This window comes from Cupressus sempervirens, chromosome 11 (assembly GCF_028749045.1).
Source record: "Cupressus sempervirens isolate cs-2001-9-10 chromosome 11, ASM2874904v1, whole genome shotgun sequence".
NCBI lineage: Eukaryota > Viridiplantae > Streptophyta > Pinopsida > Cupressales > Cupressaceae > Cupressus > Cupressus sempervirens.
Window position 1 is genome coordinate 791445495 of NC_143128.1, and position 24337 is coordinate 791469831.

The following is a 24337-nucleotide window of genomic DNA, read 5'->3' on the forward strand; positions in this document are numbered from 1 at the left end:
TCATCATCTAGAGTTGCAAGGGGTCCTTAAGCTGACATCCTTCTTTTGTTCTAGTCTAAGGATTGCTCCTCTTGGTTCAACTTGCCTTCTGGTCCACCACTCTACCATCCCGTAATAGGGTGACGAGCATGGAGTATGTTAGTGCAAGTTAGAATCCCAAGCGGGCAAACACTAAGAAAGACAAAGAGGATATGATGCCCAAAACTCCCTTTTTTCTCGAAAATGAAGAGAATAACCTACACCAATATCGCTACAGTGGACATGATACAGATGAAGGACAAACTAAAGGAAGGACAATCCTCCTTGGCAAAGAGGATGACAACGAGAGATTTTGGATCGAGATTGGATGAGTTGGGAAAGGTTGCTATCAAGAAGAAGCATTTGGGCACCCTTTCCTCTCTCAATGCTTTTATTGGATTTGGAAGGAATATGAGATGGATCATGAAAAGATACTACAAGCAGCAAGCAGCGTGGCGAAGTCAACGGAACTCAAGGCGAAGCACACACCTTGTCCTCCTATGGAGGAAGTTAACAAAAGGCTAGCTAAGTTCATTGCCTTAGCTAAGAAGATGAAAGAAAAGGGAAGATTTATATTAGATCATTTGATGTAAGCCCAAGTGGCAATTTCCGTTTCTTCTAGAATAAGACAAGTGTCTATTTCTGATTGGCCACCATTTTGGTGCCTTCTCATTGGTTGCCACTTTTTGCACTTTTTTCATTGGACCATTTATGAGGTGGCGGCTTCTCATTGGCCGATGGGGTGGCAACCCTAATTAGGGTTTTAAGGATCCAATCTAGATCGTTGATCTTGTTTTGATCTCCACCGTCCGTTGTATTTTTGGCCCCTATAAAAGGCCATTTGCTCTCATTTGTAAAAGGGTTGGAGAAATTGTTGCAAAGATAATACCAAAATTGCTCTCTTTTTCATTGTTGCGTTTTGCATGTTGATTAAGAACATTGGGTGTTATTGCATGTTTTCTACTTCCACTTAGTTAGATTTCATTTCAAATTGTTAAAGTTGGTTTCATTTCAAGTTGCTATGTAGGAGTGAAGTAGATGGATAGTTGTATGGTAGCATTGGTAAATGTTTGATAGGGATCAATACTAGGCCACTAGCATCCTAGCGGCTGGTTGGGAAGCTTTGTGTGGTAAGCTAGTTTATTATTCCTTTGAATCATTGCACCTATGGAAGTGAGGCCGCTGGTCAGCTCTCATTAGGTTCGATCCCCGTCCATTTGCTAACCTTCCATTCATAGGAGTAGGAGTAGAATAGTGAGTAGCTAGGTAGTCGAAGTTTAGGAAAAGAAGTTAGAGTAGGTCGAGTATTAGAACACATCCATTCACTTTCCCATCAACATGACCATTGGTAGACACATCCTCCATCATCATTACCATCAACATTATCTACCACCTGCACATTTCACAAACCGAGCCACCATCACCTTCATCCCACCAAAGTCCAAGTCATCCTCGAAAGAATAGCGTAAGGCCGCCTACGTGATTACCAGCAAATCACATCAATAAAATTGAGCGAGTATCCAACGATGTAAGGAACATTGGAGTTATACTCATGTCTCATGAGCATTAACTTTTCAAGAGAGGAGTTGCATGTTTGATATCCCATATCGAATATTCAATTGCTAATATGTTATGTAAGTGAAACAAAACTCGCATCAACACAACTTTGTCAGCATCATCTGGATGCAACAAGTGTTAAGTGTTCCATTCATTCTCGTAAAAGATGGAATCTTGTAGATCAACTGCTCATAGAACTTGAATCAATAAGTTTGACTCAAAAAGTACATAGATGAATCTCAATAGAATTATCATAAATAACTTCTACTTATATGAATATGAAGATTTTACTTTATTGACAATTTTTGCGAAGAAAGCTTCATTCTAATTTTGAAAAACAAGAAAGCCCACATTATATTTTAGTGCTACTTCAAATCATAGCTTCATTGAAATTTATACAAACAATATCATTGTTAAAACTTTAAGTCCTCAAACTTTAAAATATATGAGGTTCTGCAAGTGCTTTAAATCATTATATAATTCTTTATCATTTATGATATGGAAATGCCCTTTAATTTTTAGAAAAAAGTAGTTCTTGACTATACTTCAATTTTCATATTTCTAAGTAAAGTCAATTTTCCCTCATTTTTTTCAACAAATCCTACTCCTCTGGTTTGTCGATTTATTCCCCAAACAATTTACACTTGTATGATATAAACCATAGATTAAAATATGGCAGATATCCTTGCGACAAGTTCGCTTATTGCAAGAAGATTTGTGGCATGACAAGTTACATAACTTTCTAGCAAGAAAAAATCAAAGAAATTTTTCAAACTATCAAATAGAAACTCAAAAAATATTGGCGATAACTAGATGTACTATTCTGGTAAGTAAGAAACTTATTGCCCGCAGATGCATATACTCAACAACCACCCAAACAAGGGCAGAACATTATTTTTTTGATTGCAAAAACAAGTTTAAAGAGAAAAGGGTAGACTATTTTGATATTGTACGAAGACAATTTGATATTTTTAGTTTGCTACAAAGTTTGGACTATCAAACTATGGCTACCAGTCATCAACATTCCACGTGAGGTTGCAAATTTGTTACCTATTTGCCTTGATTTGTGCCTGGATTCGTGCAGATTCACAAATCCGAACAAATCCACTATGTAAAACAAGGATCCTACCCGGATCTGCACGAATCCTCAAGGATCCACCATGAATCCTCAAGGATTGACAGGTTTAAGTGAGTCTAAGTTATTTAATATGACTTTTTTAAATATTTTTTTTGCTTTCTAGTGCTAAAATGACCCTTTTATGCATTATATATACTAAAAACTGAGAGAAATATATATATATATATATATATATATCAACATTTGTTCCTAGTTGGGGCTTGGGCAAGATCAGTAATATATATATATATATATATATATATATATATATATATATATATATATATATATATATATATATATATATATATATATATATATATATATATATATATATTCATGAATCCTAATTGGGAAAAAAAAATCGCGAATCCACGGATTCGATTCACGTGCCCGAATCAGATTCGTATCCCGAATCGATAACTAAGGATAATACTAATCTTATATGTTGATGACCTGCTAATTACAAGGGAAGATCACCTTATTTTTCAATGTAAGGACCTAGCCACATAATTCAATATGGACTTGGGCATTTTACATTACTTCCTTGGGTTGAATGTTTGGCAAAAATGAGATGGTATCATTTTAAATCAAGGAAAATACACTACTGATATTTTGCTAAGTTACCAGGGTTCGCCCCTAGACCCCCCGGACCAGCCCAAGTACAAACTAGGTCGTGGTTCGAAGCCGGTTTTTTTGCTATCGATTCTTTTTTTGTTGTGGGTTAGTTTTTTTTGCCATGGGTTCAGTTTTTTTGCTCTATCACTAAGTTGACTAATGTCGTCGGAGAAGAAGAAGAAGATTGAAGAACTTAGAACATTAATAGAGTTTTATTCCATTCGTTGAACAATGAACGTGAAACAGTGATACTTGAAATTGATGCTTTGATTTATTTTTAATGTTATGAATCTTTGATGTTGAACTTGTTACTCGAACTTGGAACAAAACTCAAACCAATAACTTAGATATTTTGAAGAGATTTGGGATGTTGAATTGTAGTCCGATGTCTACACCTATGGAAGCCAACTTACATAAATTGAAAGAAGCGGCAGCAGAGTCAAGATTTGCAAATCCTAATCTCTATATACAGATAATTGGATCATTGATGTACTTGGTTAACACTCAACCGAATAAATGCTCTAAGCTAGTTTATGTGTGAACCAAAAGAAATACACGTTGTTGCGAAGCAAATATTGAGATACCTTCAAGGTACTATTGGATATGGTCTTAAATACAAAAATGGTGGCCTAGATCTACATGGATACTCTAATTTAGATTGGGTTTAAAGTGTAACCCATCTGAAAAACACATGAGGATGTTGCTTCTGTTTGGGATCAACTATGATCTCTTAGATAAGTAGGAAACAATCTTTAGCAGCTCAAAGCTCAACAGAAGCAAAATATATTACAGCCTCTATAAGAGCAAGAAAAGCAGCATGGCTCCATAAATTGATTGTAGGATTATTTGGTGAGCACCTAAAACCTACTATTATCCACTCTAACATTCAGAATTGTATTAACCTTTTAGTAAATCCAATGTTCAATGATCGATTAAGACATTTAGAGATTCCTTACCACTATGAGATAGACATGGTAGAAAGGAATGTAATCCAATTAAAATATATCAGTACAAATGATCAAACAACAAACATTCTCACCAAAACTCGCTCCAAAGTGAAAGTTAAACATTTCAAGAAGAAACTTCGTATGGTTGAAATGTAAGTTATTATTGAGATTGGGCCTCAAATTGTTGTTTGTAGTAATATATCCATATATATTTAAAAGATGTTTAATGTGTGAACTCTTTTTGTCATGTGTGTGACTACATGGCTTTATGGGGCCCCTATGTACATTATTGAAAGGTGGCAACCTTTCAGATAATGAACACTTGTCTTTAACATTGTAAGGTGACAACTTTACAATGATTGATTCACTATCATGATGAGTATCATGTGACTTGATATTCTTGGACATGTCATGATAGTTAGTATCTCGTGGACATTATGATAGATATCATGAGACTTGATATCAGTTGAAGATTAATATGTTCCTAATGAGATAATAATGGTTAAGTATTTTTGTGGATATGCCATGATTTGTTATGGTAGACATCATGAGACTTGATGGCAATGCACATACCACAACTTGGATATATAAGAGGAATGTAATGTGACTTGATATTCTTGAGCATATTATATCCTCTGATATCACAAGTAAGGTGATATCTCCTCTCACAATAGATGAGCATATTGTGATATAGATTTGGTTATCTTCCCTAGCAAAGAGAAAGTGTTGAATAAATAGTAGCTTCAGTCAGATGTAGGAATGATGATTGATTTGATTATATGTATTTGTGCATGCATATCAGTCCATTGTATGAACTGACATACAAACATATTATTTGTGTAGGATTTGAGCAAAAGTGGATAACAAATCCACGAAGCCCAAGAAAACCTGCATGCAGAAAACCTGTCATGAAGAAAAAAAAGACAAGAAGAGGCAAGGGTTTGATCTGAAAAACTCAGAGGAAGAAGAAAAATATTATTTAACGGATTCTATAATTTACAAAGAGATCAATCCTTCTAAAGGAGATCGAAACCCGAAAAGGGTAACCTAAAGCCTAAAAAAGTTAGGGTTGCACATTATAATTAATAAAATATTAATTATATGTACCTACAAGATAGCTTAAGCAAACTAGAGTAATAGGCAACTTAATTAATTAAATCAAAGTGATTTAATTAATAAGTGAAAACAACTAATTACTCTAACAATTTGTATTCAGTCAAATCATTATTTCATATGTTAACTTTTGGCAACAATTATCACTCTTGTATCTAATTGAAACTCTATATATTCTAAGTACATGATCTTGTTGAAGATAGATTATCATCTATATCACATCGTAATGGATCCGAGTATATTGTTCTGATTATTGTCATTGTTATGTTCGAAGCCTGATTATTCCTCATTTCAGATCAGTGACATATCATATATATTGGTTAAGTGTAAACTATTACTAATCCCAATTAGTGATCGGGATTTTGTTTGGTAATCAAATAGTTGCATTTGAAGAAGCATGTCATGAGTGGACGTGTCTTTCCATCACATATTTGTACTCAAACCGATCGGCCAAGAAGAGCATCGAAATAAATTAATGCTCTGCCCTTTGGAGTTCGTTGATTACAAATATCAGATTCAGAATTACTAATTTATATTAAGTATTTATCAATATTGAATTGTTTCTTGCATCCACAGTTGCCAAAGATCAAATTCTAAGTACATCCTGCAAAGTAGAATTCTGAGATTAGTGCTGATCAGATTCTGAAAAGTGAAAGATATTCATATTTCTAATCTGAGATAAGTTTAATCACATTTACAAGAATGATATCTTGTACATATATATCTTCTTGTGTGCTTATCAGAAAGATACATGCAAAATTATCTGTCTTCAGATCTAGAAAGGGGGCGTTATACTTAGGTTCTAGAAACTATTGGTGATTTCATGTATAAGTCAGTTCTATAAATAAGTGGCTTCTGTTAATGATTTCAAATATTTTTCTTTTGAAATAAGGAGGGGCTGCAAGAAACCTGTTGGATTTCGAGCATAAAGTTATGACGCCTAAATCAGCATTCTCATTGTATTTTAATCTTATTTTACTCATAACATAGAAAGTGGTACAGATTTAGTCAGAGTTTTACCCAGAAAGAGTTGTCCCAGGGTAAATCAAACCCCGTTTCCTTGTTTCTATTTTCATTTTTGCTGATATAAGTTTCAGAATTGTGGTGATTATGAGGCTGATGTTAATCTAATATCCAATAGAAAGTTATCTTCTAGAGCAGATTATCAATGTCATTGGCATGAAATACCTCCTGACCACAATCAAGCCAACATGCCATATAATTACAACCAGTTACTTTGAGACTCAGAAAATTGTGCTCAATCGGTGTAAATAAAAACACTAAAAAGAATCAATACCTAGTCCCTAGAACTAATTACACTCAAAATCCAACACAAAAAATTCACTGTGCATAACGAAGGTCGACTAATAATGAACATCAAATAAGAAACAGATAGAGCAAGAACATCTTATCCACAATAATTCTCGTAGTCAACGAAGAAAAGGTCTGTAGAAAGTACAGTGAAAAAAAAAAGAGGAAATATGTACCACTCACCAAAAAGCCAGACTTGTCTGGAAAAGCTGCGACACATCTTGTTTGATATTTAAGGGGAGACATCACCCTCTTAAATTCAGTCTGCAACCCAGGTTCATCCCCCAAGTGTTAGCAGTAAATTGAATTGAGAGCATTTCATATTTCCAAAAGGGTATGTTTTTCATTGTCCAAAAAGTAAGTTTATGCAAATCAAAAAATAAACTCACATAAGGAAATAATTACTCAGTTTGGTAAAACTGCGTTCAACATTATTCATAAGTCAACCAAATAAAAATAGAAAATAACACCAACACGTTTTTTACTTTCCTCGAAAGATGAGATGCTCTTACAACCAAGGCTAGTGAAACCTACTAGTAAGATAAAGCAGACAATCTTACTCAACAACAAATCAATCAACTTAAAAACATAATTGCATATAACAAAATTTTCATTCACAAACTAAAGCTATTGATAATCCACTTTTCCTACATAACATAATTAAAAAACTGTGCCCAAAAATACATCATCAACATTAAGTTACACTAGATTTATTGATGCTGTACCAACAACCAAGAAGGTGTGTGTAGTTACACCAAATGCAAAAACATATAAAACCTATTTTAGATGTTGGCATAGTTGCATTCAAGGATTCCAGATAAAAGGCACACCACTGCTGTCAATATTCATTACATGATTTCGGGAATAGTTGCATATACTGAATAACAGAAAGATTAAATGTATATATAAACTATACAGAAAAAAGAAATAAATATATTTCAGAGTCGAATAAGCATAATTTAGCATGAATTTTCAAAATAGCGGAGCAGTGCAACTCTTACTATTGTAAGAGACATCATACTACTGGACAAAATACAAGATTCCTGTACAGTGAAAATATTATGAAATATTGATGCCTTCAAAGGAATGAAAAGCGGTTTATGTAATATAAAAGTCGATGTGTAAACAGTCAATCAAAAGAGTAGTAATACCTGATAATCATGCTTAGACTAGGCAATATAAAGCCTAGTTAAGCTTATCCAGGTTTTAAAACCAAAATTTAAGGTCTGATTAAGGATTCAGGTTATCCAAAGGTATCTGGGCCATCTCACCAATATCAAGGGCAGTATGGTAATGATTGATCATTTTAAGAGCCTATAACATAGCTAGACTAGCTAAGGATAGGCAGTTATTACAGATCTATGGACTTTTGCACATGCTTTAAAAACATTCAACACAATGTCTACATCCAGTTAGTTGAGGGTGTTGACAATATTGTCATTGATGTCAAATATACAAAGGAGTTAGCCATCATTAATATCAAAAGAAGAATAAGGAGATTATTGGAAATTTTTCATTGATGACAAAAAGGCTCTTCAAAGGTTACCTACAATAAATAATTGAAGATTAAACAGTGTTTCATATTGCAAAGATGAACAAAGTATGGAACCCATTAATGACAGTGATTAAGATATTTACCAATCAAATAGCAATGACAAAGGATAATGAAAAACCTTGTTTGAACAATCGATTGAATAACTAACTTGAAAGAGTAATTACCAAAGGGCAGAGATTTACTCTTGAAGAGATGTGAGACTATGGTATGATAATATTTCCCCTGTCAATAAACAACTATTCCTCTCTTAAATAAAAATTAATCTTTGGAAAGAGTTGAACCCTTCATAAGAGAGTACATACAAAATATAAAAATGCTACGGAATATGGTGTATGCATGTATGTGTGTGTATTCTAAGGAATCACCACAAGATGATATTCAATTTCCTCCTTATGAGGTGATGCATTGCACCCACATAGGATGCTAGATAGCATGTCCATAGTTGCAACTTACTTCGTAACTCTTCTCTCTCACCTCTATATATTAGAGATACCTCTCTCTTTTCTATATGTTGTAATTGTAATGTTGTAGCATTTCATGCTCGTGCTCTATATCTCTTATTGTAATCTCCCTAGGCTTTTGCCCTCTACATAATATGGGGGTGGGGGGGTTCTTTGTTTTTCCCCACTTTGAAAACTTGTGTCTCCTTGATAGACCTTGCTGTGCATGCTCTTTATTTGGTTTCATTAATGGTAACATTTACTTTCAAAAATAGCTCTTGATTAGTTAATTTCTGATTTTCCATGTTATTACTCTTTCATGGAATTAGAGCAGGTTACTACTAATCAATTTGTGCTTGTAATGTTAAACAGTTATCATTTATCTTGAGCACTCATCATTGCAAACACTTTTGAGGGAAAAAGAGGAGAGCTTTATTCTAACTTTTTTTCATGTGGGATTTTCTAACTTGATTTCAGTTCCAAGTTTAGATTTTTTTTGTTAAAACTGCACTGTTTTGTTTCAAAGTTATATGTTCTGGATTGCTTAACATACATTCGGGCAATAGACATTTATTTTAAAAGAGAATAAAATCAATAATTTAAATATGACTATTTGTTTTAAATAAGACTTATTTATGAATGAGAAAAAAAAAATCAAATACTCTAATTAACTTCAACTAATAAAAAGTTTATTTTAAAAACATTTTTAAAAAATCAAACTCATGTAAATAAAGGTATATTTTTCCAGTACTCTTAAATTCCTTCAAACTATATCTACCTTGATTCCTGAAATTAAGTAGTTCTAACTATCATTCTTGGAAAACACATATTTCATGTAGTTTTTGTTTCAAGCACCTGTTAGATGTTACTATGAATCCAACACCTGAACCAACTTCCACTGCCATACCAGCTGAACAAGAAAAGTAGTAAGCTCAAAATGGAGAAGCCCTTGGGCTCACTGACATTTCAATGGTTTGTGAACTATATGTTCTCATCGGGAATTGAATGAAGCGATGAAAGCTTATGAGGCGTGGGCAATTTTAAAATCAGCCAATTAGTTTGAATAAATCTTAGAAATATTCAATTGCACAACCAACTCAAAGACCTCAAGTATATTGATTACAAAACAAATGGATGAGTTTTTATTAAAATTTGATTCATTAAATAGTCAATTAATAGGTTTAGGAATCATAATCAACATTCTAAGTACTCTAAAAAGTAGTGAACATGCTTTCATGTCTAGAAATCAGAATCAGCATTCAATATATCTAAATATCACTCTAATTCCAAAACTTATTATAATAATGGTATGCTCCTCAGAAGAATAATTCTAAGAGGCCTCGTTGCTCATATTGTGTCAAGGATAGTCATTGAAATAATTCATGTTTTAAAAAAGAAAATGACAAAAAACCAATACATCATAAAATACATCTAATCCTTAAAAAATCTAGTAAACTTGGTGATCAATCCCAGTGTGCCTTTACTTGCAGTTTCAATGTCTCCAAACAACTTGTATGAGTGATTGATTCAGGTGCTTCTCAACATGTCACTTCTCATAGAGAGATTTTTGATTCTATGCAACTTAATACTTTGAATATTCATCTTCAACTTGCATATAATCATAATTGTAAAGTTGAAGCTATTGATGATGTTAATGTGCTTAATGGCAAATTGCATTATGTTTTTGCATGTTCCTATGTCGAAGACTAACTTGCTTTCAATTGCTTTGCTATGTCAAGATTATATAATTGAATTCTATAAGGATACGTGGTATGTCATTGATCGTAAGGAAAATATAGTTATTGCTAATGCTGAGTTGGATCATAACAATTTGTTCAAGTTTTATGAATTTTCTCAATCAAAATATTCCTTGTTTACTACCATTGATTTTAATTTTGACATGAAAGGTTTGGCCATATTAATTCTAACAATATTGCATTGATACAAAGGTCTAAAATGGTAGATGGCTTGCCTAGCACTGCTTCTCCTAAGATTGTTTGCACAGGATGTACGAGTGGTAAAATGCATAGAGAGCCCTTTCCACGTGGTCAAGTGTGAAGGCTAACTCACAAATTGCACCTTTTTCATAGTGACCTTTGCAACCCATGGAGAATAACTCCATTCAAGGATCAAGGTATGCTCTTACCTTTGTTGATAATTTTTCAAGAGGAATTGGATTTATTTTTATTAAAATAAAGATCAATTTCTTGGTATGTTTTTTGAATTTCATAAGTTTGTTTAAAGGTAATCTGCTTTTGTTAGTTCAGGTTCTTGTCCTTCACAAAATAAAATAAAAACTAACCCCTTAAGACCAAGATGAAAACCGAACAAGAACTAACAGTTGGATAGATCTTTGTTGCACAGATGATCTTCCTCTGAATTTTAGAGATACAGTTCCTCTTATGATGTAATTTTGGGTTTCCTGAGTATAATTTGGACCTGAAAGCAGAAAGGAGGTACTAATGTCAATTTATAAATTCAAAAGAGTGAAAGAAAATGACACAAAGTTCATTTGTTCAACACCCACAACAAAGAACCAGGAAAATGACAAAGTTCATTTGTTCAACACCCACAACAAAGAACCAGGAAAATGACAAAGTTCATTTGTTCAACACCCACAACAAAGAACCAGGAAAATGACAGCAACTCCTTTGAGGTTGTGTGAATGCTAATGACTCAAAGTTCACAAAATAAACACTTATGATTTGATATATAGAGAAAGTCATTTGAGAATGACAGCAGTTAACATAAGAAAATAACAATCACAAAGAAAGACAAGTAAATACAAATTTTTAAAATCTCTTCTTTATTCCTCTGAAGACCAAAAGTTCAAATACCCTTTCTCCCTGTACAGACATTATATTTTCTCCTCAAAAAAAAATCTGATTTTTCCCCTTACAATGTCAGAATAAAAAGACACCCCTTTCTATAGAACTGCCTTTCTTTTCGAAGACTTGTTTCCAAAGTCTTTTCAGTTTCCATAACTGAATCCTGAAAATCATTACAAAAATAAAATATCAAAACTTTTTCACTTCTTTTGGTCATTATGTATAGTTCATAGGAACTGAATAAAACAATAAAAGTTTAACTTTGAATACCCCTGCTCTTGATTGCAACGAAAATGTTATTAAAGAAACATTATATCTCAGGTTCCTCTTTATTTGTTCTGGTGAACTTTCAATCATTGAGGTCTTGGATCCACATTGTTTGCAGCATCCCTCTTATCAAACCTTCATCACCATTTTCCTGAATCATTTGTGGCCAATTGAATAAAGCTTTCAGAAAAATTTCTATGGATTTCCACTATCCATCCTTTGAAGCAATAAACGCCAGATACTGATAAAGTTTGTATTCAGGGTAATGAAAACTTTGATTAAAATGAGCTTACATAGTGTTTCGTATCATAAGAACACCCTTCAACATTCATCTTTTGACTATTGCATTTCATAAGGAATAGAAAGTGGCCTCCTCTGACATGACACTGAATTATGGGATTATCATTCTCAAGGCTTCCAATTTCACATTCAATAGTTACCTGAATATTGCCCAAGGTACTCCATTAAGTGTTTGGTCTTCAATCATTTCGTGACATTCCCTCTTACGAGTTCTTCTGATAAAAGCACCCACAAAGCATAAATCTACCACAGCTTGTTTTGATATAACTTGTGTGCTCACATCACTAATAGGATTTTGTCAAACAATTCACCTCTACCATACAATTCCTTTTGATATGCTTAGTGGATGTCTCTAACATTTTTGGAAGCTTTCATTCAACTATTGAGGCATGAAAACAAACTCACTTCACGATCAGCATCTGAGTTGTCGGCAGCTTTGACATGCTCTGCACTTGATTGGGGAATTTGACAATTCTCATAATAAAAGCTGTGCTATGTTCCGCAGACAATATTGTCACTGCACATATGCCTTGAGCTCTATTTGAGAACATCACAAACAAACTAATGGTAATATACCAGTAAGAGTGTCCATCTAAGGATTGGTCAATACATTCTGAAACATCTATAAGATCTCTGTTAAGTTGTCATGCTTAGTGGCTGCAATTATGCATATTATTCATGGACACGAACATGCAATTGAAATCACCTATGGTATTATGATGTGTTCAGTTCATTTCTGATTAGTAGGCATCACTCGAGCAGGGACCTGACAATTCCTTGTTATGAGCTACAGCTAATTACCATTTTAACATCACTGCCCCAATTGGATCATGTATCAAAAGAACACTTGTTTGACTTACATTTGTACGAGCACAAGACGCTTTTCCTATATATCGACGACTTTGGTGATTCATTCCTAATAGAATGAACACATTTTTAATTCTCCAGCAACATATTCCTCTATTGAACCATACATGTCGAGTTCGTCAAATCTATGAAGCGTCTGATTAGTGATCTCATTGATCCCCGGTTGCATCAAATCCATCCATGTAATAGTATTTGAAAGCAATTATTTCACTATCGGAACCTCTGGGGCACGACTATGTTCAAATTCAAGGATTTTTTGGAATTACCAATAACAAAATTACGTCTTAAAGCATTCATCATGATTAATGATCTCATTGATCCCCTAGTTGCATCAAATCCATCCATGTAATAATATTTGAATGAACCTATTTCGCTCTCGGAACCTAGGGCATGATTGTGTTCAAATTCAAGAAAAAAATTTGAATTCCCAACAACACACTTATGTCTTAATGCATTCATCGCGATTAATGATACATAGTTGATTAAATCAACAAATGGTGCTTTCAAAAGCTAAACAACTTCTATTGTGCTAGAAAAAGTCGTCATGAAACTTGTCTTGTTATCGAGCTCTCTTGTAGTGAGTTTGGAAGAAATCCAAACCATGTTGCACCATGCTCACTGTTTGAGATTCCAAGTCATCGACAAGTTAGGAGAGATGGGAACTCTAGAACATGGTTCAAGAATGCAAAAAAACCCTAACTCTCCAACCAAAAAGCAAGCTTCACCTTTTTCATAACTGCCACATAAACTGGTCACGTATTTGAATTGCTGAATACTAAGCTTTATGCAATTCACTTGTGTTAGATACATAGTCATCTATCTTGATGCCTTTTTTTCACCATGTTGCCTTGTATATTATGCCTCAAGATGCATAAAATGGAAGACTTCAGTGCCTTTTGAATTGAGACTTAGACGATCTAAGAATCTCTCATCGAGCCTGATAGTGATCATGGAACAATGTTGAGCAATCAAGAAAATTTATAAACCACCAAACCACAATTATTGGTTCGAGAGCTCAAGGCGAGGCCCAATTTCCAAGTTTTCATTACATAATTAAAATATCAAAATTAGAGCCCAATTTCCAAGTTTTCATTACATAATTAAAATATCAAAATTAGAGCAAGGGTTGTAATAATGAAATCATGTCATTGCATCCAAAATTCAAAGACTAGAACAAGATTCAACCACAACATCCGAATTGAATAGGATGAAATTTTTGACCTCCGTAACAATTAAAATATCATTTTTAATTTTTTTATTAAATGAATGTGTCAAAGAGTATCATCCTAAATAGTTGGCACCCGTAATTGGATTCTCTAGGACCTATTAGACCCCATTTTTGGTACTTTTGAGGTCTAAACATTCATTTCGCTTGATCACAAAAACTTGTATTTCTCCCCTCGCTACTTTGCACCATCCCTAACATCCTCCCAAACTTAGGACCCACTTTACTCGGGACAAGTCTATTAGAGTTAAATCTCTCTATTTTTGTTTCCGTAGATTTACTTCTATTTCTAATAGTCACTCCTCTTTTATTTTTCTATATTCTCTCTCTATTCAATATGGAAACTTTCTCTTTCTCTCTTCAAAATGTTTCTATTTCTTTCTCTTTGTTTGTTATAGAAACATTCCTGTGTATACTTGTATATATAGATCATTTATGATCTTTGTTTAATAACACATTCATTACTTTACCATAATATGGTATCAAAGCTTTTTTTTCGAAAACTAATAATATCATTATTGAAATTTCCTAAGATATTTTCGAAATAGGTTTTGAAAATCTTCCATTTCTTCATGAAATTTTGGACGCAAGATTTCCAACATCCTTTGCTTGGGTGTGTTCAAAAATTAGTTTGCAAGGGTTTTTCTCCAAACCTAACTAGGGTTTTAACATCCTCATCCTAGGCGTTGTTTTTGGTTTGGAATCTATTTTTGGCATCATTTTTTTAATAGTTTTTTTGGCGCATGTTCTTCTCCTAGCTCGTGTTTGTCTAGACACATCTGTTGGCTCTAGCTAGTCGTCTTTCTCAGGCATGATCTTGCCCTCTTTTCATGGTTTTATTTCTACACATTGCCGCCATTTGACTATATTTTCAGCTTGTCGTTTCTCTACAAATCACAGCCATTGTTGGGGGCTTTTTGAACTGATTTTTCCTACATATCTATTGTTGTTGGCATCGTCTAGGGTTTTCCTACAAGCTTTTGTCTTTGATCTACTGCCAACAGTTTTGTTCTCCACCATTTTTATAGTCAAACCTACAAATTTTTGCAAATTCTTGGTGGGTTTTTGCAAATCTCAATTGGGTAAGTCTTTGTTGTTCGGAGTGCATCAATTTTTATGCCTTGATTTTCGAGCAAATGGATTCAAAATCTTATTTCAGATTCTTTCTAGGTTTTTCGAGCTCTCTTCTAGGTGTCCTTTCATTTTTTTTGGGTCTTCCATCAATATGCCTCGAAGTTCATGCATTTCCAGAAATTCACTTTTTTTTGCATCAAAAACGTGTCATGGCATCTCTCACCAATCTTCTCTTGGAAGGCAATTGCCAATTCAATGGAAAGAACTACTACACCTAGAAGCAGAGAATGATGACGATCTTCGACTACCATCGCCTTAAGGTGCCTGTTTTGGTACCGAGACTTGTCCTCCCACAGTCAATGCTACCACAGACAAATATTCCAGAACATACAGAGTAGGTTCCCTTGCAAATTTTTTGTTTTGAAATTAGATTGACCATTAATAGAGCGTATTGGAGCTAAATCTCTCTATTTTGTTTCTCTCTCTTATGTAGATTTGCTTTTACTTCTAATAGTCAATCTTCTATGTTTCCATATTGTCTCTCTAGTCAATATGGAAACTATATCTTTCTCTCTTCAGAATGTTTCTATTTCTTTCTCTTTGTTCGTTATAGAAATATTCTTGTATATACTTGTATATATAGATCATTTATGATCTTTGTTTAATAACACATTCATTATTTTATCATAATAAAGTCGCCTATCCCTAAGGTTTAGGGCCCAAATTTTGCTATAGACCCAATGACTGGGTTTTCTTCCATGATATTAATTTTTGCAAATTTGAATCCCAAAATGGAGGTAGTTTAGTATAAAAGGACATCCATTCCCCCCATTTGGAATATCATGAGAATGTAATCAAGTGCGAGCTATTGTTCAAGCAATCAAGCAATCAAGTTGTGCAATTGAGGATTTGAAGGCAAGCATCCAATTCATGATCTCCATTTCTTCAAGATCCATTTAATCAAAAGCAATCTTCTCCAATTGATGCAATTTTCTCTCCCATGATGGCTAGGTAGAGGAATTCTCAATTAAGCAACAAGATTCATACATCCATCCTTCTCTCTCTCTCCTCCTTCACATGTGTTTATCAAGCATAGCTACAATCTACATCTAAAGGTGGCATTCCTAGATCCATGCATTTGTGAAGGCATCCTTGTTTCTACATCTCATCCCAAGGTCAACTCTCTGGTTCTCAAGTACATTCAAGCATCTTCCTAGATTTGAGCAATTTCTACATCCGTTCATTAAAGTTTACACAAGGTGAATCTACAATTTACCTTCTAAATTATCTCCTTTATGCAATATTATTATATTTCAAGGTTGATTCCTAAACGGGGGTTTAACCAAGGAAAACCCCCTTTTCCCAACCTTTTCCCTACTTTTTTGTGTGCATGAACAGGATTGGCAATATTCATTATATTTCAAGATTGATTCCTAAACAAGGGTTTAACCAAGGAAAACCCCTTTTCCAACCTTGTCCCTACTATTTTGTGTGCATGAACAAGATGCAAAGCTGCAACTTCGGATCTAGGCAGTACAAGTGCAGTAGCAGGATCCAGGAAAGTTTCATCAACGATTGTCAGGTAAATTTCACCATTGGCAACTTCTACCCAAAATTTGTCCCCGTCATTTTTCAGTGAAGTTTTTGGAGCGAAAATTTGCAAGTCCCTATTTGCCAGATTTCCAATTAGAGCTAGTTTTGGGACTCTAATAACTAGGAAATTAGGATTCAAAATACAGCCTTATTCATCTATTTCCAACAGCACCTATTCCCCCTTCTTTTCCCTTGTACTTACTTTATTTTGTTAAATCTATCAGGAATACACAAAACCCTACACTGGCATTAGATCTTGCATAGGCACCCTCCCTCATTTTGGTTGTGTTAATCAGATTTGCTTTTGTGGTAGTTTTGTATTCCAATGTATGTAGTGAAGTGGGGAGTAATTCATATCATAAGATTGCTTCCCATTTCCCACCATATACAAAGAACAATTGTGAGATGGTAAAAGTTTAAAAATTGTCAAGTTCAAAATTAGGATAACAGGTTCTAAGGTAAAAATACTTAGAACTAATAATGGAAAGGAATATCTGAATACTAATTTTAATGGTTATTTAAAATCATTTGCAATTAAGAAAGAGCTTATTGTTCCATATACACATCAAAAAAATGGTGTATCGGAAAGGAAGCATAGAACCATTCTTGAAATGGCTAGATGTATGGTGCATGCTAGGAATGTGCATAATAAATTTTGGGTTGAAGCTATACTTGTGCAACATATCTTATCAATAGGACTCCTACTAAAGTTCTAAAGGATATTACTCCCAAAGAGACTTAAATTGGTAGGAAGCCCAACTTTCAGCACTTCAAAGGATTTTGGGTTTCATTGCTTAAGTTCATGAACCTGAAGAAAAAAGGCAAAAGTAAGACCCTAAATCTTCGTCTTCTATATTTGTTGGTTATGATAAACATTCAAGGCTTATAGAGTTTACAATCTCATTACTAACAAGGTAAAAGTTACTACAGATGTCTGTATTGCAGAAGATGGAGGACTACATGGTTGTTCAAAAAAACATGATAGTGAAGCTTGTCAAAGTAAAGTTGTTGTAGAGAACAATCTTCCTTCACTTACCCTCCTAATGCTTCTATTAACCAAAGTGATGGTGATAATGAGGATGATGATTCTACTCCTCATAATTTGTCTTCTACTGATGTTTTTATTACATCTAAAAGGAGACCTAAATGGCTTAGCACTTTGATTCACGAAAGTGATCATCATTCTATATGTTGATGATTTAATTAACACTTCAAGTTATAACTATTTAATTTGTAATGTTAAGTCTCAACTCAATAAGGAATTTCAAAGGACTGAATTGGGTTTGTTACATTGTTTTTTAATAATGGAAATTTGTCAAACACCTAAAAGTATTGTTCTTTTTTCGAAGTAAAACATGCTCAAGATCTTTTAGATAGGTTCAAAATGAATGATGCTAACCCTATTTTTACTCCTTATGAATTAGGAACTAAACTTATGATTGATATGGAAACTCATTTTGTGATGCTACTTTGTATAGGCAATTAGTTGGAAATTTAATTATTTAACTGTTGATGCTACTTTGTATAGGCAACTAGTTGAGAATTTGAATTAATTTACTCTTGCTAAACTTGATATGCTTACATTGTTGGTTTAGTTTCTAAATTTATGTCTAAACCTTAATAAAATCATTTTAAAGTTGCAAAAAAAATTTAAGATATGTTAAAGGTTCGTTTAATGGTGGTTTATTTTATGATGCAAATTGTGATTTTATTTGAAAAGGATATATAGAACTAGGGGGTGATCGAAATGATGGGAAGTTTACTTGTTGAAGCTACTTTACTTGGCTCTATCAAAGCTGGATATAAGGGTTGTACCCATGCATTCAAAGAGGCCCTACAGTTAAGAATACTACTTGAAGATTTGGATTTACCTCAAGAAGCTCTAACTCCATTGTATTGGAAAAATCAAAGTGACATAACCTTGGCAAAATATCCAATCTTCCATGAAAAGGCCAAACACGTGAATCTATGTATAATCTTCTGAGTGAATTATACAAAAGAACTCATTTGTGCATGGTTGGTGGTGGTCTAGGTGTAAGGTGGTGTTTTTATGGCGTCTTCTTCTGTCATGGTGTTTAATTGAAAATAGGTGTCCAGATTGAAAATAGGTGTCCAGGTGTTCAATTCTAAATCCGGGGTGCAAGCAGGTATCTGTTTCCCTCCATCAACAATGTAGCATTTCTAATCTTTTCAATTCTTTCCTCATCCTAGGATCATAATCCTTTTTTGGAAGATGTTGTAATCTTACTTCCATGTAGTCTTTTAGCATAATGCTGGACTGTAGTTTTCCTCTTTCCCAATCTGTTTTGATCTGATCTTGTGATTGAGTGAAATTCTCTTTGCTGTTGATCCTTTTGGAGTGAAGTTGGGCACTGTGGGCTTGGGAGGTGTCTTATTTTTGGGGCTATATTGTTGAGGGTGTCTTAAATGGTGGATTAGTTATTTGATCTGTGAGTTGTGGCTTTCTGTTCTATTATTTGTGCTAATCTGAGCCATTTCTGCAGGAAAGGTAGCTCTGATACCAATTTGTAATACCCCTTTTTGTATAAACTGAGACACTACTTGTAACCTTTGCAATTCAAGAAATATACAAACAATCACTGATAAACAAGTACTGTTGGATGGTATTTAATTCCAAATGCATATGTTGCTACAAACAATGGAAGCTTGACAATCAAGTACTTTGAATGATGCTTAATTACAAATGCATACACCACTATAAAATGATAATGATTGCATAACCATCAATTGCAATATATAAATTATAATGGCTGTCTGATATGCAGACAATTATACACACAAATGAGAGTGATCTCGGTAACTAGTATTGATGTCTCTGTTATACAAGTGATAATATATGAATATATAGGTAGTCTCTACTCTCTGGTATAACAATAACAATGTGCACTGAAAATTGTAAAAGGCTGTATCTGATATGTCGATATTATTTAAAAAGGCATATTATTTTCATGCATGAAAAACTGACCCAACAATATTCTGGCAACAAATAATTTTTATTTTTTAAAACTTAATTCCAATACAGACAAAGCATTGAATACACTTGACTGAAACAACTTGTTGGGTGCACCCAACAAGCAAATTTCAACACCTAAATAATTCTTGACATACTAAAATCCTGCACATTTGAATGCCTTAATGACCAATGTAACTCTGCACTAATAATGACAAAAAATTACTTCTTAAGGGTTTTCATTCCCGAAAAATTAGGTTGACATGTTCAAGTTACAAACCTGAGAATCAAGTTTATTCTTTGTTTGTAATTTTCAGAAATTTGATATACCCCTTCTCCTCTGCCCAGCACATTACATAAGTCAAGCAGATCATTCCTACTGCACCTAAATTAAAAACAATACACCCTTCGAATGTTCGCAGCAATAATGCAAGTTAAATGCTAAATCTACTTCCTCAAACTCAATAGTTAACTGACAAATCAGTCCCCAAATTAAGGCAGTTCCAAATAATTAATGGTCAAAGCCTTTCCTCAATCAATGCAATCCCAAACATTTAATTGGCACTCAACCACCTTTATTCCATTCCTAACCAACTAAAAGTAACTACAATACCATCTATGCTACTACTACATTGATAGTCCATTAACTAAACAGCTGAAGATTACAGAAATGGACAATACACCCCACAACTGTCAAAAAGGAGACGCTGCATATTGAAAACTTCAATTATTCATATGATAAGGCATTTACCATATTCATTATATAACATTAGACCTGATTGAGATTCACAAGAGATTCGAAATACAAGTTTACAGAATTTCATTATTTTCATTTAAATTCATTGACAATGTGCACATATATATAATATAACAGATACAACGAAAGGCTGAAACACCACAAAATGAATGTTGAAATAAATAAAAAACAATATAGCTACTAAATCTACTGCTGCTATGCCTCATCTTTGCCTGAATCTGAGTCACTCACAATATGTGTTGCAGACCTTAATTTTTATACTTGAGTGAGAATGCAGCTGTTTCCGCATGATTGAAAAGGTGAACTATCTGAAAGTGTGGCATTAGCTTTAAGCCACTGATGAGGGAAGAGATGATGAGTACAGACATCTGTAATTCTAAAAAATTTATAACCTGCAATCAAAAGAGAAAAGCACAGTGTTGCAAAGGTAGCAAGCTAAGGACAGATTGGACTACAGTGGAATAGCTCATTAGAAAACCTGTCTGAACAGTCTCACAGCATGTAACTAAAGGTGATGGGCCATGACAAGCAATGCCATGTGGAGAACAATTTCATGGCAAATTTCATAGCACAGATGATGCAAAATGTCAAAAGAATGTGTTTTGATGTTCTTGAATGTGTGTGTTTGCTTAGGGTATAGAATTTTGAGATGTGTGGCTTGTGCGGCATCCATCCCATTTATTTTTCATTGCTTTAGTTTATTTTGACAATATTTCAAAAGATGTTTACAGTCCAGTGACTGTTATCCATCACCAAGGTCCCTAAATGTTTATAGAGGATTCAGCACCATTTCTGGAAAATACTCAGTCTAACATGGGTAATAAGGAACAGCCTGGGAATGCTTTTCAGCTGCCCCTATGTTCCCAAAACATTACCCTACATAACAGAGTTTAATAACTACACAGAATACTATCCAAGATAACAAGAAATCCTAATGATATCTGTTAGAATACAAGAGACACTATATCAAATGTTTCATAAAACCAATAAAAACTAACCAAAAGAGATACATCATGTCCATGAGCATTACGAAACATGAGTACATAACTATATTTGCTGCAGAATCTGAGTTTCACTATACAAATTACATATGTTGTTATGAAACATATACTGTAAAATTAAGATACAACTGATAGGTGTAGGTGCCACAACATTTCAGTCTAATGCTTTATATGAGAATAACCAAGACATTACTTATAGATTTACTCAAGTAGGAATAAACTTCACAAATTGATCAGTTCAGATGCTTAAATCCATCCTGCACACAAGCTTCAATTACTGCAAGTGGATAAACATATTTCTCTCAAGAAGCCAATTTCTCTTCATCAAACAACCTATATCCTAAGATACTTTCATTATGGATGGCATGATTGTTAATTTTTATGAGCTTTGTGAGCAAGGGGCACAATAAAATTACAGCAATAGGAAATATACTGTAAGAACAAATATGTTATAAAAATAAGGTCAACAATAACTACCTGTGGATTCTGCAGATTAAAGATTATCAAGTTTCGATCTGCTGTCCCAACAACCAGAAGAGGATGTCGAACACTCATTGCATAGCATCGTTCAGGAAGTGGATGGACAAATGCTGGATTTTGCTGCCGAGTATCCCAATACCTAAATAAACATACCAATTAGGAAATGCTGCTAAGAATATCAAGACAATATATGAACATGTCCAAAAAACATCAGTGCACAAACCTCTTCTACAATTACTACAGCATGACTCTTTACCTAGTAGCACTGCTCAGTACATGCTATTAAGAACAATTTAAAGCCAAACACCAGTCATCATGCTATTATTTCATAAGTGCTGAACTCCAACTAATTTGGTCTTACAAACCATCCACGATTTACCTTGACATTAAAACAAATCTTTTTTTGAAAAAGCTTCCAGATATAGCAGTCAAACATACGTTGATGATCACAAATATGTTGAAATATCTAAAGTAGGAGCAATAGGACCCAAAAGTACATCCAATTACAATAGGGAAACCTAAACACGGAAAAGAAACTGTTCATAAAAAGACCTAATAGCCACGCAGACACTACAAATATAGAAGATAATGGGAAGGTTATTCTGAAAGACACTGAATACGGCAATGTTATGTGGGCAAATAATGTCGATGCTCGGGACAAGAATTAATATTTTCATGAGCTTTTTTTGAGGATTATGCTTAGGGTTTTGCTTCATTCTAGACCCTAATCGTAATTCAACTGAACAACATGCTGACATAAAAGAATATACTGCAAGCATTACAAGCTTGAAGGATTATCAATTCAATGTGTCCAAGTCTTAGTTTATACTGATGTTACCATGCAAATTAATTAAGAGACTTCAAACAGAAAAGTTAATCTGCCATTACACTGGTTTCGTAGGTCATTTGCAATTTTTCAGAATTATTCAGTATGATGTAATTGCTGGGGCATGCACAATTTTATTATGATAAAATGTTAGCATTTATGACAAATCAGTAAAACAACACAAATGTTTCAGAGCCTACTACAGGAAGTAGACGAGTATGGTCCAAAGATAGCAGATGAAAGAATAAATATACCATTATGTTCAATTAATTATAAACGTAGCCACTGTTCTAAGAATCTCAAATAATAAATGCCTCAAATTTCCATTCCAGTGAACTGCTAGAGGAAATATTATAGGATCAATAAAAGTCACTAGCACAAATTGTATGGTATTTTAGTTAAGGGCATTCAGCTGCACAGAGACTAGATTATGGTGAGCTTTTGAATAGAAAATAGAATATGTATCAATTAAATTTTCTTGTTTTCTATCTTTAATGAATATTTATTAATTTAAATTGTCTTGTTTTATATCTTTTATAAACTTATTGAATATTCATCCAAGTGAGGGATTTTCTTGTGATAAACAGCAAATAAACTTGCCATTTAACACCATGTAGCCAATAACAAGAGAAGAAAAGAAAAGACATCATCATTCTCATACATACTTTAATGCCTTGTCCCAACCTCCAGTTACAAGCAAGTTCAATTCTGCAATCCACTCAATCTCTCTAATAGGCGCGTCATGAACTCCCACTGTCACTGGCTGACCACCTGAGAGCAAAGGCCACATTTTAACTTGCTTATCACAGCCTGCTGAAAAAACTACGGTACCATCATCCTTCCATGTTGAACAAAGAACCTATAACAGGAAAAATACTAAATACAGTCAATAAGCACACAGAATTTTAATAGTGATGAAACATTACAAGAATTGATATTCAATATTGGTTATCATATATCTGCAATAATTTCCACATTCACAACAACATCAAATACAGGAAGTACAAAAAGGGCAGCAATCTGAAACAACTCACCGGTTGATCATGTGTTATTGCTGCTTTAGGCACACTAGCACCAGTAGTATGAATTTCCCAGCACCTTACCTGGTTGGTCAAATTTAAAAATATAAAGATCAGAATAATATCATTGCCCTAAATGAGTAAAATGTTTATGCAACCATGTTTAGCAATTTGTTGGCAGTAAGAACAAACATAATTATCCCAGGATGTTGCCACCAAATAGTTAGCTTTTGGACTGAAAGAGAGGCTTGAGATGCTATCAGTCGGTGGCTGTGCAACCTGCAAAATAAAGCAACAGCACAAATAATTATGTTATTGTTTTGCCTAACTGCTCACACTGCACATTCCTCCCACAGACAAAAAGTACATATAGGTGCTATGTTAGCAGCAAGAAGAAACAGATAAGGTGGTAGGTTATAGGATGAAAAAAGAAAAGAGAGATCTATGACTTCG

The 24337-nt window shown here is 33.9% G+C and overlaps 1 protein-coding gene across 1 annotated transcript in view; it reads right to left on the reverse strand.

Moving 5' to 3' along the window:
* LOC149531973 (protein RAE1-like) overlaps positions 1-24337 on the reverse strand; it is a 260333-nt gene that overhangs the window by 205896 nt on the left and 30100 nt on the right. The window contains exons 3-7 of the mRNA XM_089807957.1: positions 24077-24163; positions 23900-23968; positions 23531-23724; positions 22037-22178; positions 6865-6945 (exon numbers count right to left, since the gene is read on the reverse strand). Coding sequence (XP_089664083.1) covers positions 6865-6945; positions 22037-22178; positions 23531-23724; positions 23900-23968; positions 24077-24163 — 573 coding nt within the window. The remainder of the gene's footprint in view (positions 1-6864; positions 6946-22036; positions 22179-23530; positions 23725-23899; positions 23969-24076; positions 24164-24337) is intronic.